The following is a 19,192-nucleotide window of genomic DNA, read 5'->3' as shown; positions in this document are numbered from 1 at the left end:
ACTTTTGTTTTTTATATGGGAGTAAATTCAATTAGAGCTGACAAGTTATCGGCTATTGTTTCCAGGATATTAAACAAAAAAGAAGGTTTCGTTTCTGGACGGTTTTTACGTCTCTGCAGTAGCAGTTTAATAGTTTTATTTGACGACATTCATTTCAGTCCGATATTTTTAAAGGTAAAAAGTATGAAAACTGTTCAAATGTTCTTTGAAGACTGCGTGGCACCAAGTTAAAGTGCATTTAATTAAATCAGACTTTCAGCGTGTCAGAGGTTTTTTTTCTCTTTCTTTCTAGTTTCGGTGAAGTTGTGTTGTGTTGTGTTGTGTTGTGCTGTGTAAAAAGGTAAACTTACGACTTGTATAAAATGCGAAAAAGTTTCTAAATTAACTTGAGTATTTTTGAGCAAAAATTTCTCTTGGGGTTTGGAAGGGTTATGTGATCGGTGAGCTAGGGAGTTATGCATGTGCGCGTGTCACACCAATCACAGTGCGGGTTGTATCAAAGAGCGAATCAAATTGCCTGTTAGAAAATAAGATGGTATCTACATTAATCTGGAAACGTGTCAGATTACTGTAGTTTGTTCAGTCAAACATTTTATGGCTTACTATTTAGCTATCTTACCATGACCGATGTAACATCGTAACCAAAAAAACTTGTCAAATTAACCAAATCATTACTGTACCATGAATGTTTCTATCTCCAAAACTTCACAGAGAAAAATAACTCTTGCACGCCTTGCGTGCCTATGTTTTACAATTGGAGTTATTCATCCATAGGGTTTCTCGGAAGTACAAGACAATCGACTTATAAATTCTCGGAAACAGTTACGTCATATTTTTCTTGACATTTTAGCTTAGCGAAGCGCTTTTTTTCTGGACGTGGTATGTCATCTCGCTCCTTCAAAACAAAAGAAAATACTTTTTGCTGATTTGGGAGATGAGAAAGAAAAACTTTCCGACAGCTGTGGTTGCTTAAAGGATTTGACACCGACCCTTGCGTCCACGATATGCAAAAACACCTCGAAGCCTGATTATCGTGGTTTCCTTGTTGATCTGAACTTCGTCCCGACCTTTGAGCTGGGAACGCGAAAGCCTACTCCATCCCTCCATAGAAATTAGAACAAGTAACCACCATGAAAGAGGGAGAAACCGAAGAAAGTTCAGAATCTTCCGAAAGCGAAGCAGAAGTCGAACCGCAAGTGAGCATGGCCCCGCGCCCGTATCAAGTAGAACTCCTAGAACGAGCTAAGGAAAGAAACACAATTGTTTGCCTGGGAACAGGCACTGGGAAGACATTCATCAGTGTCATGCTGATAAAGGAAATGGCGCACCAAGTCAGAGCGACGTACAAAAATGGCGGGAAAAGAACCTTCTTTCTTGTAAATACAGGTTTGAGAATCTTTCTGTATTTTTTTTTTTTTTTTTTTGAAAATTAGGATTTATTTTGCCAACGTCACTTAAAGTGGGTTACAGAAGGGTCCTCAATTAGCACTGTAATACGGCCAGGGAAGGGGTACGTGTAAGGGATGTGGGTTAGGCGTTCTCGGCGGCAGCAGATGAACATATTTTGGGTTTACAGGCATATCCGATACTGAGCTTGTAGCCACGTACACCGGTTCCATGCATCTCCGTTCTGAGGATAAGTTCCTATGTTTCAATAATTAATGATTGCTCTACGTCCTTTTTAATATTTTTGGAGGTAGGAGTTTTATAAGCTGTTATTGTTTTCTTCACAGTCTCTTTAACCAGCCAACAAGCCAAAGTCATTGACAAACACACGGATTTGAAGGTGAAGCATTATGTTGGAGAGATGGGAGTGGACTTCTGGAACGAAAGTGAATGGGAAAAAGAGTTCAATGAAAACAACGTTTTGGTCATGACTGCACAGATATTTCTTGATCTTCTGAATCATAGTTACATTCAACTTTCACAAGTGAATCTGCTTATTTTTGATGAATGCCACCATGCTAAAAAAAAGCATCCATACAGGCAGATAATGCAGGTATTTGATGGCAAAACAGCTGATCATCCCAAGATCATGGGGTTAACAGCTTCTGTGGTGAACAAAAAAGTAAAAGATTTGGGGAATTTACTAGAATCTGAAATACGAGAGTTGGAATGTACCTTAAGGTCAACATGTGAGACCAGCCAAGATGAAGAGGTTGAGAGGTTTGCTGCCAAGCCAAGAGAAGAAGTTTTGACATATTCAAATGATGACATGATGGATGATTCACGCATCTTAATTCAAAAACTTCAAGATGTTTTAGCCCCAGGACTGGACTTCCTTCAGGACTCCAGGGTGTCACGTGCAGGACCTTTGTGGAATGCACTCTCATATGCAAAGTTTGCTCTGAGGGAATGCCAGGAGACATTAGGAGAGCTTGGTCCTTGGGCATGCAATAGAGTAGCTGGATACTTAATCAAGGATCTAGGTATGATGCATGTATGAAATCTAGCATTTAAACTTTTAATTTTGTAATATATTTAGTACCAAATTGTAATGGTTATGTATTTCTATACCATACGTATCACATATAGTCTCATGGTTGTTTACAGTTCTTATGTGGGATAAGATCGGACTTCAGTGTGTGAAGGCGCCACTGGCAACTGCTAGCAGTCCATATTTGATCTCTGTGTGAGCCACCCACCCAACCCACCCATAAATGCAAAAGACAAACAAAATCAGAGACAGAGATAGACTATCAAACTGGGGATTATTTCCCCTCCTCTTTCCAACAGTGTGTGGATTCTTTAACATCTCACAGATTGTTGGGAATAAGTGTTGTGAGATGGGAACTCCTAATAAGCCTACATGTGGTGGTTTCTTGAGGTCTCCTTGCCACTAACTTTGGTGAAACATGTTGTAATTATATTATGAAGATGGCAAATAAATAACTGTGCTTTATCCTCCTTATCTGAGAAGACTAGAAAGTCTAGCCATTTGCAGATTTCAATACAAAGGCAGCACTTTCCCCTTAGTCATTTAAAAACACTGAGTTTTGGTCTAGCTGGGGTTTGAACCTGCAACCTCCTGCACAGTTGTCCAGAGCTCTCCAAAGAGGGTTATGATCATGTCTGTCACATCAACATTCCACAGGAAAGTTCAGTTCAACAGGACATTAGTATTCAATTGAACAGTAAGTCCTGTGTACATCTTCAGTTCTGGTCTAACCAACGAGGTCCTTCAAAACTTAACTCCTGCTCATGCGCAACATAAGACGTGTGAAAAAGCTAAAGGTCACGTGACAGTGTTCACCTTGAGTTTTGCACTCTGTGTGAGTGATAATTATTGTTCTCTGACTGATCCTACAAATGAGCAAATGCATAAAGTAACATTGTATAATGGACAAGAAAACATATATATAAAAGTATCAAAAAATTTCTCTTATCGTTTGTCTCACACTAGTTAAACTCTAGCTAACTCTTACACCTTAACCAGAAATAAATCCGGGAACTGCGTATACAAAAGGTGACCACTTGTGTGTGTACATAAAAAAAGTCTGATTATTTTTGTTTATTTGTTTTAGACAGGGCATGTATGTTTCAAGTCAGCGAAAAGGGACAGCTGTTTTGTGAGTTTAGTGCAACTAAGCTGAGAGAGCTGCAAAGCGTATATCACAATTTTACATCACCCTGCACCGACAGTACTGACCCTGACAGCAATGGACAGTGTTTCATCACACCCAAGTTGCAAAAGTTATTAAGTGTTTTAAAAGGAGACAGGAATTCAAAATATGGTGAGAATGAACTCCAGTTGGCAATTTTTTTATTTAAATTTTTAATTACACTTTAGTATTAATATTTTGTATTTTTTTCAATTTTATTTTTTTTATGAATTAAGTATTTATTTACATATGCCTGTTTATCTTTACTCAAGTGTTTATTTAATTCTGTTTTCATTATCTTTTTAAACTAAATCATACGGGAAGCAGAGAAAATTAGTTATGAAATTTAAAGCTGTTAATTGGTTTCCTGTGAGACCAGATGTGGTATATGCCCTTTAAGTAGTGATATTTATATTTGTTTGATAAGTTTTTTTAACATTTGAGTGTTCATATCCTCTATATCACTTTTTCAATCGTAATTTTATCATTGACGTACAGAAACTGACCAAGCACATAAGCTCTGTGGCATTGTATTTGTGGAAAGAAGATACACAGCTTTGGTCCTCAGTGAGCAGATTAACATTTTCGCTGAACATGATCCTGAGCTTACCTTTATCAAAAGCAAGTTTGTCACTGGTCACGGCACTGGCGGAAAGGTTAATTACTCCAATGAAGCAGAAATGGACTTCAAGACGCAAGAAGAAGTCCTACGCCAATTCAGAAGACATAAATTCAACCTGTTGATTGCAACTTGCGTTGTGGAGGAGGGATTGGATATTCCCAAATGTAATGTTGTTTGTCGTTTTGATTTCCCAAAGAGTTTCCGCTCCTATGTGCAGTCGAAGGGCAGAGCCCGTGCCAAAGATTCCAGCTATTATATCCTTGTAGACAGAGAAGAGCAAGTGGAAAAGAAATCTGAACTGGCGGTAATCTTCCTGATATACGTGTATTTTCAAAAGAGAATAATTTGTAAAGAAATACATTGTTAATGCTGAGAACAAATTATTAAGACATCAAAATAACAAGAAGGGAGGGAGGGAAACAGGGAAGAAGGGAGGGAGGGAGGAAGGAAGGAAGGAAGGAAGGAAAGAGGGAAGAAACGGGAAGGGAAGGAAAGGGAAGGGAAGGGAAGGGAAGGGAATAGATGATGAATAAAATTTTATCACATGTCTTAGCACATAAGGCCAAAAGTAACGCAGACTTTAAATAATTGAACACAAGTGTGGTGTCTTGAATAAAGTATTTTAACAGTTTTGTCCATTTTGAGGACAAAGCAAGTACTCAATATGAGAGGAAACTATTTTTTCCTCAGATTATGCATGATTTTGAAGATTTCCTGTCAAAGATGTGCCATGATCGGACTGAACCTACTGAAGAAGAGTGTGATGAGGCTGTTGATACAGATTTCTTACCTCCATACATACCAGAGAATGGACGAGGAGCAAGACTTACTATGAGTAGTAGCATTCCTCTGTTATCCAGGTAGCAATAACATTCTTCTTATGTTTACTTGGTAGTTAAGTGAAAGAAAATCTTTTGATTAATTTAAATGAATGCTTACCTCATTATTTAGATGTGCTGTAACTTGCGTGATCTAGAACCTTGTTTTATTCAAGCGAATTCTTGTAACCAGAACCTAAGTGAAAGAGAGAATCTCTTAGCTCCGATTTTACTTAATTATGAGTGCCTCTATATCCAGTATTTGGAAAGAAGACGTGGTGCTTTTGACCTCTGGGAAAAGAACAAGTAGTTATACAGAAGATGCTCTTTACATATTGTAGCAGATAATGCCACAACATTCTTTCACCATGTAGTCACATTCTTGACTTTCACTTTCAAGGCTGTTTAGTTGCATCTCCGTACCTGCATTTCCTATCAAAGTAAAATTAACCAAGTTAGCCAAACCTTCTACTGTAATCAACTTCCATTTTCACCACCAGGCACAACCCAAATTTCCAAGGTTAAATTCTCTACATATTTGCTTAATGTTTGAAACGAAATTTGTCACTAATGTCTTTGCTTTTGTGGCTTTTTGCTAGGTACTGTGCCAAGCTACCAGGTGACAGGTTCACTCATCCAACGCCGGTGTTTAAGGTCGAGGAAATTGGAAAAAATGTTTACAGGTGTAAATTAGAAATGCCCACAAACTGCCAATTGCGTAGAGCTAAAATTGTGAGTACAAAGTCTTTTGCTTGTCTCAGTCATAGTTAGTAGAGGAGACCTCTACTACTACTCCTCTACTAACTATGACTTAATCAAGCTACCAATGCTGTCTTCTGACAGGGCTATGTAACACGGGGAATATCCTTAGTTTCATGAGCATACTGGAGGCATAACTTTTTACGTCTCACTGATCGACAACAAATACTTTGGCTTGAAAGCTGACATTTATGGTGTACATTTAGTGCTGGCATTGTGAGGTATTGAAAATATTGTATCATCCTTCAGTTTAGTGAGAATAATTTGTGAAATAATTTGTGAAATACATAAATAAATAAATACCTTTCAAGGTGAGCTCAAGCTCACGCCATCGTTTGTACCCCAGCTTTCATGCATGAACTTTATTCAGAATTTCAGAATTTCAAATTTTCCTTTGGCATTACTAAGGTGTTCTTTTCATGTCATAAAAACTTCGGATATGGGAACGTTACCTTCGTTTTGAGTTGAAAGCTTAATTATCCTGTCTTGGCATTCAACAGGGTCTTCCAATGCCGCGTAAGGACCTTGCTAGGATGGCTGCAGCCTACGAGGCATGTAAAGAGCTTCACAGCATAGGAGAGCTTAATGACGACTTGTTACCAGTCCGCAGCTTATCAGACGAGGAAAGCGAGTTAGAGGAAGAAAACGCTGCATCCGGTGTAGGAAAAAAGACCAAAGCAGGAACAAAGAAACGAAAGCGAATCTATGAGAGGAAGGTGAGCTCTCGTCCACTTTGGATACTGTTTGTTTGTTTGTTTGTTTTAAGGGATCAGAACTTCCATATCAATCAGATTAAGTCCAGTTTAATAATTGTCCCCCAGGTGCTTTGGGCAATAACAAATTGAAAAACCAGTTTTCTTCTCCGCCACCGGCAATATAGTCTCCCTCGCAGCCGTTTTTAGTCTCGTCACGCAACGCTCTTCCCCAAAAAACGGTCGTTTGTGTGGAGGAGCGTTGCGTTACGAGACAAGAAACGGCTGCGAGGGAGACTACCGGCAATAGTGAATTACTAGCTAAAAGCGCGCATTTTAGTCTCTTAACTTACATGACTCGGTTCGAATTAAAAAGTGAATTGATAAGTCGCCATACTAGAGCATAATGTGAGATGATTCTTATAGGCAAACAAAGGTACCGGAAATGAACTACTTTAAAACTAGTTTCGAAGAAGTCAAATGCCTCACACGAAAGGTAAAAAAAATTGAAGCCAAATTAGTGATTGGGTAGCAAACACTTAATTATAAAATGACTGTTTTGTCTGTGGCTAAATGAAGTAAGCATGGAACCCTTTTTGTTGTTGTTGTTTGTTTCTCGTTTCCTAAGAGCTCCAAACACTTCCTATAGTGAGCTCGAAACCCAGTCACAATAAATACCAGAATCGCTTTCCCGCACCTTGGAGCTGTTTCGTGTTTCCCGCGCTAATCCCCAGTGGTACGCTTTTCCGCTTAACACCGATTGCATGGATTCGCATAAACGTCATTGGTGTGCTGTGCCAGATGTAATTTTGTGGTCTTGGTGTTTACAGTTTATTAGAAATCCACTCTGATCTGGTATAAGAGTATGATGTGAGGAGTTCCTGAAAGGTATTGTTTTTCCATTGACCCAGGTCCCTGAGGCATTCATTGACAGCTTGGCTCATTGCAAACAGCCCCAGTACCTCACGGTCATCAGGATACGTATCGTTAAACTAACGAACCAGAAAGATCTTGATGTGAGCAAACGATGTTTCACAGACGACTGCTGCAACATGTTTGGCTTGTTAACAAATTCTCCACTTCCAGCGGTTAGTATGATATCAGCCTACCGTTTTGGGAGTCTGACAAAATCGGACGAAATCAAATACAGGAAGCAGTGCTTTCTAGTCTGCGCTCAGGCGTTATAAGAGGAAAAACGAAGAAGAAAGACGGCGAAGGAGGGAGGGGGGGGGGGTACAACAATGGCCCTCTTTTCCCGGATAAGATTCTGATCAGAGGTTAAGAACGTTGCGCTGTGTATTTTGTTGTACAAAACAGTTTGAACTTTTACGTTGCTGACGCGAACTTCTCATGTCTGTGGTTGACGTCCAGAAGTGTTACCATTCCAATGAAAGCCGCTAAGCATTACTCTAATGATCTGTTTTTATGCTGCGCATTTCTAACTTTGAAGTCTCTCTCATGACGCTTAATTGCTGACTTTCTTTCAATCTACAGGTACGACCATTTAAACTGTACCCGGATTATGGAGAATTAACAGTTTCTCTGAGTAATCACAAGTCACCGTTACCAGCAAAGCTCACCGAAAAACACCTGGAAACTGTTAAGAAATTCCATTGCTTCTTGTTCAGCCACATTCTCTGTAAACCAGTGGAGTTAAAAGCCAAACATGAAGGTGGTAAGGGAGACGGTTACTTCATTGTTCTGATGAAGAATACTGGGCGTGAGTTGGACTATCAAGGTATGAAAGATGCGTATGAAAGATGCGTTAATCATGCTATTGGCGAGGACAGTGTGGTCACAAAGAATTACGTGGATCCGCAGCAGAGGCTGCAGAGGTTTGCTGTTCTGAACGTGCGTCCTGATCTCTCTCCATTGTCTCCCTTCCCAGATCAATCCAAAGCAAAATCTTACGAAAGGTACTTCCGGCAGCGCTATGGCAAAAGCATTAAAATCCAGGATCAGCCTCTCATTGAAGTTAGGGACATTTCCGGCGGAGTGAATTTTTTATGGGACAGAAAACCAACGTCCAAGATGAAGCATCCTGTCATTTGCCTTGTTCCAGAGTTGTGTGAAGCGGTGCCTATGCGTGCGTCCATTCTCAGTGTGGCCTTGATGCTGCCATCTATTCTTCACCGTGTGAACGCTTTTTTGCTTGTCAGTGACGTTAAGTGCATGATCGCAGGAGTGAGTGACAACACAGACGAATCCAAACTGCCTCCCATTGGTGCTGAGGGTGGTAATGATGAGAAGAGTTTACTCCGCCTTCATAAAAACAGTGCTACCGCGGAGATGTCCATAGATGATGATGAATACGATGACGATAATGATGATTTTGACGATGACAATGACGATGACAATGACGACGATAATGATTTGGAGGAGTCTCCAGAGCTGATTTCAGATCTGAAGTATTTGTTTCGTTGTAGTCGTGAGCCTGATAATCCCGACTCGGCCCTGGTACTTAAAGCACTGACCACCACCCACAGTGGAGACGCATTTGATTTGGTGAGGCTCGAGATGCTCGGAGACGCGTTCTTGAAGCTGGCGGTGTCGCTTCACCTTTTCTGGACCTACCAAGACAAAGACGAGGGGAAATTGACCCGGCGGAAGAAAAACCAGATCAGCAATCTGGCGCTGTTCCGCGCGGCGCTCAAGAAATCATTAGCGGGATATCAACAGTGCATCCAGCTCGCTCATGACAACTGGTGCCCCACGGGCTGGCAGATCAATGAAATTCCACCCGAAGCCATCACTGGCTCACGTGACAAACCCATGGAAAGCGACAACGATACTTCCGGTGCTGCAGATGAGGAAATGGAAGTCGATGTTGCTAGTGGAGGTGGATCTGATGGAGCTGATATGAAAGCAGTCGAGTACAACACTCAGGTGATAGCAGACAAGTCAGTTGCTGACAGCATTGAGGCCCTCATTGGAGCTTATCTGATCTCATGTGGGTATCTTGGGGCGCTGCGCTTCATGAAGTTCCTTGGTCTTAAGGTTCTTCCCGAAAATTTCGATGACGACAACCTTTTCAGGTATGCGGAGAATTGCAAGGCGGGTTGTTACGCGAGATTTTGGTCCTGTGGATCAGATGAAACTGTAGCTCGAGACACTGAAGATATGGTTTCACGCATGGTTTCACGCATGGTTTCTGGGTTGGAGAACTTTGAAAGAGACTCCCTTCGTTATACTTTCAGTTCAAAGCTGTATCTTCTAGAGGCTCTAACACACTCCTCGTACCATGCTAATCGCTTCACGCCATGTTATCAGAGACTAGAGTTCCTTGGAGACGCTATATTAGACTTCCTCGTCACGCAGCACTTGTACTTCCGTCAGGCCAAATTGTCCCCCGGTGAGTTGACGGACATCCGCCAGGCCTTGGTTAATAACAACATCTTTGCAGCCATTGCCGTGAAATACAAATATAACAAGTATCTGAAGCAGATGTCACCGATGTGGTTCAAAACCATCGAAAATTTTATCACCAAAGTGGAAGATGAGACTGAAGAGAGGAGACATGATCATGAGGTAGAACTTTTGTGCTCTTCCTTTACCTGGTGACAGGTTTACTTGAGTCAAGCTATGAAAGTGAAGAATGATCATCGCAGTAAATTTTCTCCAATTTAAGCAATTGGAAAGAAGAAGCCTGAAAAAAATCAGGGCTTCGACGGGATTCGAACCCGTGTCCTCCGCGATACTGGTGCGATGCTCTACCAACTGAGCTATGAAGCCACACATTGGGAGCGAGGTCAATTAATTGAGTTCATATCTTCCCGTGAGTAGTGAATTGAATTTTCTCCAAATTTGAAGCCCTGATTTTCTTTTTCAGGCTTCTTCTTTCCAGTTGCTTAAATTGGAGAAAATTTACTGCGATGATCATTCTTCACTTTCATCTACAACCGCAGTTCAAATATGAATTATTTCATATATACTTCACATGAGTCAAGGTATGTTAGCCTGCGATGCAGCCGGACTTGTCACTTGGAATCTAGGTGGAAACCTAGATATACAGGCCGTGTGCACCGTCTGTGACGCCGATATGTGAATTATCTTTAATGTGCTTTATACTTTTGTGAAAAGTACCGCATTCTTTGTGTGTCTTCAGGGTGCAACTGTGGTCTCAGCATTTAGACACCCGCTCATGCATCATGCATAAATACCTCAACTTTATTTACCCTCGGATTTTAGAGGGGCTTATGCAGCTAATATCTCCGAGCATTTACTAACCATACCATCAATGAGAGATAGAGGGCGCTTTCCATTCAACAAAAATCACCGTTACAAATTTTCGAAATTTTCGCTGGTGGAACAGAACGCGTCCGACCACCTCACAGAATTCGAGGTCACGTGCACTGATCTGCTGGAGATGCTTCTTCCCCCGTTATTGTTTTTTTCGCTTGTCCACGTGACCTCACGCTCGGTAGGGAGACTAAAACCGACATCTTTCGCGAATGTTTCGATAATTCTGGAAATGCGATCAAAGGGTGCACGTAAAACGTATTCCTAAATTTCGAAACTTTCCCCAGAACTTTGCCCGTTCCATTCAATTTTGAACCGGAAATCTCGAAATTTTTGTTTGAATAGAAAGCGCCCAGAGGTAGACCACCACACCGGGAACTACGTCACCTACTCTTTTTGTGAACAGTGTGTGGGCTCTTAAACGTTCTACAGATTATAGGGAATAAGTGTTGTGAGACGAGACCTGCGTTCACCGTCCTTATCCGAGAAAACTACAAAGTCAAATCGTTTGCAGATGTAATTACAAAGGCAGTACTTTCACCTCAATTATTTACATATGAGTGTTGGTCCGGTCGGGGCTTGAAACCGCGACCTCCCGCACGGTAGTCGGGTGCTCGAAGAACTGAGCTAACCGCTCAGCTGTCATATTTCAGCTAGCTTGTGCTTTAATGTCGCATGCAGTGGGACTACTGAACGCCGACGTGAATTGCTTTTGCCTTTCAGGTCACTGCAGATCCGTTTATTATTGTGTCTGAACAAGACGAGGAAGGATACGACGCTCCCAAGGTCCTGGGTGATATCTTCGAGTCTGTGGCTGGCGCAGTATTTTTGGACAGCGGTATGGATTTCACGAAGATCTGGGACGTATATTACCGTATGATGAGACCTTACATCGGTAAGTTAAATCCTAGCGTACTGAAAGTTTCCGAAATAAATCCATAGCACTCAGCAACAGACCACTGTTCGTAGCAGCCTTTGAAAAGTCCTGGTCATAACAATCTGATCAGAAACAAGTATTTCAGTAGACCACTAGCAATCCGAAACGTTAAGCGAACGAGCCGAGGGGGACATGGGAAGAGGCCGGAGAAAAGAAAGGCTCTTCGCACAAAATCCTCCCGTTCATCCTCCTCGCTCCAGTATCACCGAATTGGTGACTACCCACAAGGGGATTGTAAGCAGTCTACGTATTCCAGAGAATTTCCAACCATCTGTTGCAGACAGCTTAAAGGTCATACAAAGGAAACCAGAGATTTCCGACGATTCCAACTGAGACGAGTTTCAAATCCTTGTGCTCGAGTGCTGGTACATTTGAACGTAACTAAGGGTGTTGCTTTTGTTTCAGATCACTATTCAGTGCATATACCAATCAATCCGGTAAGACGCGTCTATGAAGAAGACAATGAACGGAACTTCAGGTGAGTGTCATTGATAATTTCGATAAACGTCACTAATCAGCCACATTTCTTTTAAGGGAAGGTATCACGGTATCGCGCATGTGCACGCCCTAACTAACGTCAATTCAAGTCTATCATTTATAAACCAATCGGAAGCGACGTAACTCCCGTCGGGAATATACACGTGAAAATTGAGAATTTTAACAGTGCGCGTTGAAAATTATAATTTCACGAGCGAACTGAAACAAGATATAAATTTAAGAGCGTAGATCAGCTGCTGGAATCGACTGCTTCTCTTTGGAGTCTGTGTTCTTTTTAATTTAAGAATTTCCACGTCTGATGAATTATTTTCGAGAGCCACACACAACTTCTAGATCCACATCATACTGATCTGCTGAGTTTATTTGCTTCAAACGACTTGAGAGAGCGCCCAGTCGCCGGTCTTCCACAACGTCGCTTTCCAGACTTCATAGAGAAAACGAATTTTTTTAGTAAGTTAACCACTTTTTTCGCTTAAGTAAAAAACTTCCAACAGATAACACAGCGATCTTAAGTCACAAAAAGTGCGATCAGACCGACAGATTACCAAATACAAGGAATAAAATTCAACAGATTGACAGCGATTATTAATTGGTTGAAGAGGCAATAAATTCTGATCTCATGAGTATAGACCGTTGAATTGGTATGTGAAAAGCAACGGCTGATGAAGTGAACTTTACATGTGACAATACCACCTTACCATTACGTAGTCAAATAGGATTATTATGAGTAACAGTTGATAATAAGTTGAAATTTGAAAATCCTACTCGTGGCATATGTAGGAAAGTGTCACTCGAAACTAAGAAATATATCTAGTTTTCGTTCATATTGTCAAATTTAAATTATTGTTTAGAAGTGTGGAATCATTGCAGTAAGAGATGCGGGGCCAAATTAGAAAAAGTTCAGTTAATGAAAGAGCATTGCGATGCGTTTTTTTCTGATTATATATTACTTACTTTACGCTACACTACTACAGAGATTAAGATTAGCCACTTAAGAAAATCAAATAAATGCTAAGATTTGCACAACTGTATAAAAGGTATTAAATACTAGCAATGTTCCAACAACTATTAGTCAGCTGGTTAAGAAAAGATCATCTACGTACAACCTTCGAGTTGATAATACTGTTCAATTGCCTAAAGTTAATTTAACTAGGCATTGTTTAAGATCATGGAGATACACTGCCGCAAAATTATGGAATAACCTTTCTTACGAAACAAGATTACTCAAGGCGAGGGTTAACATGAGGGCCGTATTTTGACTGGGTATTATGGACTTAACGCAAATATCTCGTTCACGTTTCAAGCGGTCACAAGTCTCTCTGCTCATCCCACATATCTACGTTTTGGACTGTTTTGCAAATTTTTCGTCGATGTTTGGGTATATTTGGGGATAAATAGTTTTTCTCAAAAGAATAGTTAAATTGATGGAAATAGGAAATTTTGAAGATTTGATGTTGTTTTAAACTTAGAATTTGAAGTTAAAAATTGGTAGACGTACACCAAACAGTTGTCCAGCAACCTGGGGTGCCCTTTCAGGGGCGTTCAACTGTCTGATGGTGTTCCAAAACTTTTTTTCCTTTTAATCCCTCTTTAAACTTCTAAAATTTCACTTAAATTCGGGTAGACCCCCGCCTTAAGGAATACAAATTATTTGTCAAGGAAATCAAGAAGTTAGACTTTGATAATTAATGTATGGTGCAAATAGATGTAATTATATGTTTTATTCAATTGGATTCTTCAGATTCTTATGAGAATCTAAAGAATCCAATTGAATAAAACATATAATTACATCTATTTGCACCATACATTAATTATCTTATCCTTAAAACTAATTAGTTTTAAGGTTTTTATACAAAGTTATTTATTTTTTTGTTTTTTTTTAGTATTTTTTTTTAGCAAATAAATAATGGCATACCTGAAAACTAGCTTGTAGCTAAGAGTATCGACCACGTTAAATAAAGTTGTGATTCTTTTGATGTCCAAGCGAATTTAGTTTTGACCCAAAGGATTTCTTCTAGACACCGTAGCGGCGGGCATGCACATGAGCGTGATATTCTCTCTTTAAATGACACCAAACAGTTGTTGTTATGCTAATCTGGATTTGTTTTCTTTCGTTATCTCAGCAAAGCAATACCATTATCCAACGGAAAAATCGGATGTACTCTGAAGGTGCGCTGGGGAGAGTTTGTTGGTAAAGGCACCAACTATAGAATCGCCAAAGCTACCGCTGCCAAGTTGGCAGTGCAGGCCTTCGAAAGAAGCACTTCGAAATAGACGGGCATGAATGAACCAATCGACTGAGTACTGGCCTGAGAGATACTGCGCCGACAGGAGACTTTCAGCCAGAAACACAAAGAACTTCTTCTAAAATAAGTCTGTACTCGCTCGCTCACCAACGTTTTGAGCGGCGCACATTTCTGGTTCACAACTCAAAAGATAAATTAAGAGAAAACAATACCGTGCTCCTAAATAATATCAGCATGGCCTTCTCTAACCTGCGATCAAGCATTCTCTTTTTCTTTCCCCTTCCGCCGCCCCCCTCCCCCGCCCCCCCCCCCCCCACAAAAAAAGAAAACCCTGATCGCAGGTTAGAACAGCTCTAATGTTCAACAGAACTTCTAGAGAGGTACGTTTAAAAAGCAAACTATACTGTAAATTACTTTTAGCGACATTCTCTTGAGTAGATCAGCTGAACGTGTCTTTGTTGAAGTGCACCTCATAAATTAAGCAGTCAAGTTTACTTTTTATTATTATTATTATTATTATTATTATTATTATTATTATTATTATTATTATTATTATTATAGTTTCTACTACACTAACTTCATCATAATCAATCCCCAGTCTCCAGCTATGCTATGGATTCTTGATTCTATAGCATAAAGACGTTCATTAGAAACCCAAGCCTCAGCTTTGAATGGGTGATATTTTGATTGACATGTTGATAATCAAATCCGTGGCTCATATTGTTACCGAGTGGATATCAGCTGCACAATAGCATCAATAATCCTGCTTCCTTGCGCACAGCTCGCAAGGTCAAAGCTGGTATTTTCTATCTTCCTTTCAAGTAATCGGTCCAGCTCTGTTCTCACTTCACGTGCAAGGGTAGCCACCTGCGTACAAAGATCGAAACAATTTAGTAAAGTTTATCACATCCCACTCCCTACTGTAACCGAGATAAAATATAATACAGTGGAACTCCGCTCTACGGACACCCGCTTAATACGGACACCCCGATATTACGGACAGTTTCGTTTTCCCCGACGAAAAGCTCATATTTTTTTTCTAAAATTAACCCTCTTATTACGGACACCCGTTAATACGGACAACGGACACTTTTCTGTGTCCCGAGCGACAAACCGTTATACATCGTCAACCCCGCTTTACGGACACTGTTTGTATCTGTGCATTGTCTATTGTCATTGTCAGGATTATGTGCTAATTAGAGATTTTGTACCCTGGTCAAATTATGACAGATTTCGGCGGGTTAATACAATTTTATTACGAAATGAAACTGTGTCAAAATAGCATGACGCATTTGACCAGTTCTTTCTTCCGGTGCATTACCCAGTCTGCAGTCCTTATATCAAGTTTTCTGCCTGATACGCTTACACAAAAGTTTCACTTTCTTGGTCTTTTGCTACAGTCCTTGCTTGTAGCCTTCTTCCTCTTTGACGTCTTATGCTTGCCACTATCAGCATCGGCCTCCGTTCGTATTGCTGGGTTGTTGCCAACGTCTATTAATTGTTCAAGTAAATCCACGTGCTTCCTAGGACCATCAAAAATATAAACACACGGTATTTCCATACCAAGGCCTCCACCCCGATTAACTGCGTTTCCACATACTTCAACTGATCCTCGATTAGTGGGCTTTGAAATAAAATGGGTGACTATACCAGTGCGGTTTTTGGTGTTTGCGAGGTTATATGGAATGTGGCCGATAACTCGACTTTCCTTTAGCACGGCGACGGCGTTTTTTGTCCTCACCATTATCTGGTTCTAGTTGCAAAGGCAAAATTTCACCGAGAGTGATACAGTTAATGATTTGTAATTTACAGTACAATTACAACGTTTTGTCGCCGTACAAGTGTCGGCCTTAGTGTTTGTATCGATAAAACACGTGTCCCTGACTTTTTTCCGAGGACCCCGCTTAATACGGACACCCCGTTAATACGGACATTTTGGCATGTCCCCTTGGTGTCCGTATTAACGGGGTTCCACTGTAATTTAAATTTTAGTTTTCAAAGCAAGGTAAAACTAATGGCCTCATAGGGAGGCACTACCCAGTAGCTAAGACTGAGATGGTCACACTTAAGATATCATTCAGGCACAGCCTCAAAAGCTAATACTACCTTGCAAACATTTCTCTTCGATAGTACTGCACAGTAGCTATGACTGAAATGGTCACTTTGTAGCATATCATTCCAGCACAGACTCAAACGTTAATAACACTTTGCAAACATTTCTCTTCGAAAATACTGCTTAGTACTGAGCTTTCATTGGAATTGACTAGCCCTAATTCGAAATTGGACAGGGTTTTCACGGTGAGAAAAATGTTTGAAAAAACATTTTTTCTAAAGGTCAGAGTATAGTGAATTTCGCTCGTCGTGGAGGAAATACTTAATCTTAACGTAGAGTCTGAAAAGTTAACGTCTATTATTTTTGTTTTAAGTAAGATTTTTCTGCCGATAAGGTAGTGTCATTTTAAGGAAAGTTCTTGAACCAACTTATTGTTGGCGCCATCATTATTATCGCCGAAAATAATGATGACGCTGATGATGATGATGAAGATGGTGATAGGTGGTAACCGTAAACCTGACTAAACTAAAATGTGTTAATTTATCAATTAATCACATAAGTGTGGCTGCCCTATCTTTTTAGCTCCTTATGGTTATTAAGGGCAGTCTGCACTCTATATAATTTTTAAATTGGTACAATTTATTCCTAACAATTGTTGGGTACAAATAAAGCTATTGTATGCTATGTGAATAGCGTATGTAAGACGGTATTTTTTGATTAAACAAAAGCTGACTTCGCCTCAGGCAGCACAATATATGGCTAGTCAATCATTTTCTTTTTATCGCCTTTGACGTTAGCACGATATCCTATCAAGTTGATGCGTGTGAGAAGGCAACATATTTCTATGAGACGTTTGTATTTCATTCACAAGAACTGCGCTGTGCTTTCTTATCAACAAACCACTTTTTCTCTTTTCTGCTCGTTAACGAATGTTCGAGTCGCAACCTCGAAATTGGTGATCTAGAAACATTTCTGAGTTTGAAACTCACGGTTAGAAACTGTGGTACGGTGATGTTGGTTGTCACTTAAACAAAGATCTGAACATTCGATGGGAAGTAACGTCTCATTAGGTCAGTCAGTCGGTCGCTCGGTCTTAAAGCCTTTATTTAAGCGTCAATGTGTTTACCCTCTGTAGACTAATTGGGGACACCAATTAACTACTAACCTTTCTCCACGTTTACGGATACACTGTCCCCACAGAATAGATGCAATGAGTACACTGACACCATGCTGCAGTCCCGGATGTACACTTGTCGCAAAAAGACACCATGTTGGAGTACATGAATTACCCATCAGCCGGTCAAGAGAAAACACGAAATACTTATTAACCTTGCAAGTCTTCACTTCCTCGTGATAAACAAGATATGGGCTGCCAAAATTGTTTACTTGAAAATTACCTGACTTAGGATGGACGAACACCTGAAAAAAATGGAATACTTATTTATAAACTTTGCAGCAGGGGAAACTAAACAACAGGTAACAAAACAGCAAAGAAAGAGTATATTGTTTGTTTATTTATTTTGATGTCATTATAATTATCGTTGTTTTCATTATTATCATCATCAGTGTTAGTTTTAGTGTTAGTGCTAGTGTGAGTGTTAGTGTTAGTGTTAGTGTTTGTTGGTGTTAGTGTCAGTGTTAGTGTCAGTGTCAGTGTCAGTGTCAGTGTCAGTGTCAGTGTCAGTGTCAGTGTCAGTGTCAGTGTCAGTGTTAGTATTAGTATTAGTATTATTTTATTTTTGTATTTTGTTTAACAAAAGAGTTCTTAAGAGTTAGAAGTTGAGTCTTCGGATAGTCACGCAACGCTTTGCGTAGTTTTGGGTCGCGCGCTTAACCAGTAACGCAAGCTGTTCTAACACGTCTGTCATTCTTGGTCCAAAACTTAAGTTCGGTTGCCTTGGCATCTACTGGGACAGCTTCTGAAAAAATAGATACAAAAATCAGCACCAACTTGATTCTCTTTTTTTTCTCAGCAAGAAATTTGCTTCTGTAAACAAAGACAATTTAGCAAAGTGTTGGATTGGTAACGGTTTCACGTAGTTTAAATTAACTTGTCCTTCAGATCGGAGGAAACACACATCTTTGAGTCACCTTTAAGATGTTTTTCCCCAATGACGTTAAGCCTTATCACTCTCTCCCCGCCCAAAGACTACATCAAGGGTATTATTGCCTTAACTCACACCCCACCCGTGACGGTGTGACTTACCAGGAAAACTTTGCCACTGCACAAATGATGTTACCAGCAGGCTATTGGTTTAACAGTAGATCTGTTTTGCTAGTCGCCAGGGTTTTTATGCGCAGCCATAGGAAATATTATAACAGTACGAATTGTATGTAGCCGGGAAGGAACATGACCGACTGAATAGCGAAATAACAAACGCCATGTCTGGGAGAGAGTTGGCCAAGGAAATATTTTTTAATGTTGCAGTTCCTAGGGAGTAATGCTTTAATTATCCCGACAAACACAAGCAATAAACACGCGTTCTATGGCGTAAAGGGGGGAACACCGCTCCGCAATCGGCGTGACAGACGAACTTCCATTGCGTGACCAAATGCCAAACTTATCTCCCCAGCGGTTAATTCTGCACTGGATCGGACAAGTCGGCGAGGCCAAAAGCTTGCGCGTCCTAGTAGCGTAACTCTAAACGGCACTACGAGCTGACCTCCGGTCAGCATCGTGCTAGAGTGTAGACAGTTCTCAAGCCTTACTTATCTCCCCAGCACTA

At 40.4% G+C, this 19,192-nt stretch overlaps 1 protein-coding gene across 1 annotated transcript; it reads left to right on the top strand.

The window, feature by feature from the left end:
• The first annotated feature begins 828 nt into the window (after window positions 1-828).
• LOC110053846 (endoribonuclease Dicer-like) lies at window positions 829-17,220 on the top strand. The gene is made up of 12 exons (XM_020760144.2): window positions 829-1,386; window positions 1,734-2,429; window positions 3,525-3,734; window positions 4,101-4,528; window positions 4,915-5,084; window positions 5,642-5,774; window positions 6,302-6,517; window positions 7,405-7,581; window positions 7,988-10,021; window positions 11,456-11,627; window positions 12,075-12,147; window positions 14,291-17,220. Exons 1-12 carry the CDS (start codon window positions 1,131-1,133, stop codon window positions 14,439-14,441), a joined length of 4,716 nt encoding a protein of 1,571 aa, XP_020615803.2. The 5' UTR covers window positions 829-1,130; the 3' UTR covers window positions 14,442-17,220.
• The last annotated feature ends 1,972 nt before the right edge of the window (window positions 17,221-19,192 follow it).

Source organism: Orbicella faveolata, unplaced genomic scaffold (genome assembly GCF_042242905.1).
Source record: "Orbicella faveolata isolate gen_17 unplaced genomic scaffold, um_ofav_v1 contig_36, whole genome shotgun sequence".
Classification (NCBI taxonomy): Eukaryota; Metazoa; Cnidaria; class Anthozoa; order Scleractinia; family Merulinidae; genus Orbicella; species Orbicella faveolata.
This window is presented reverse-complemented; position numbering and strand designations above follow the sequence as displayed.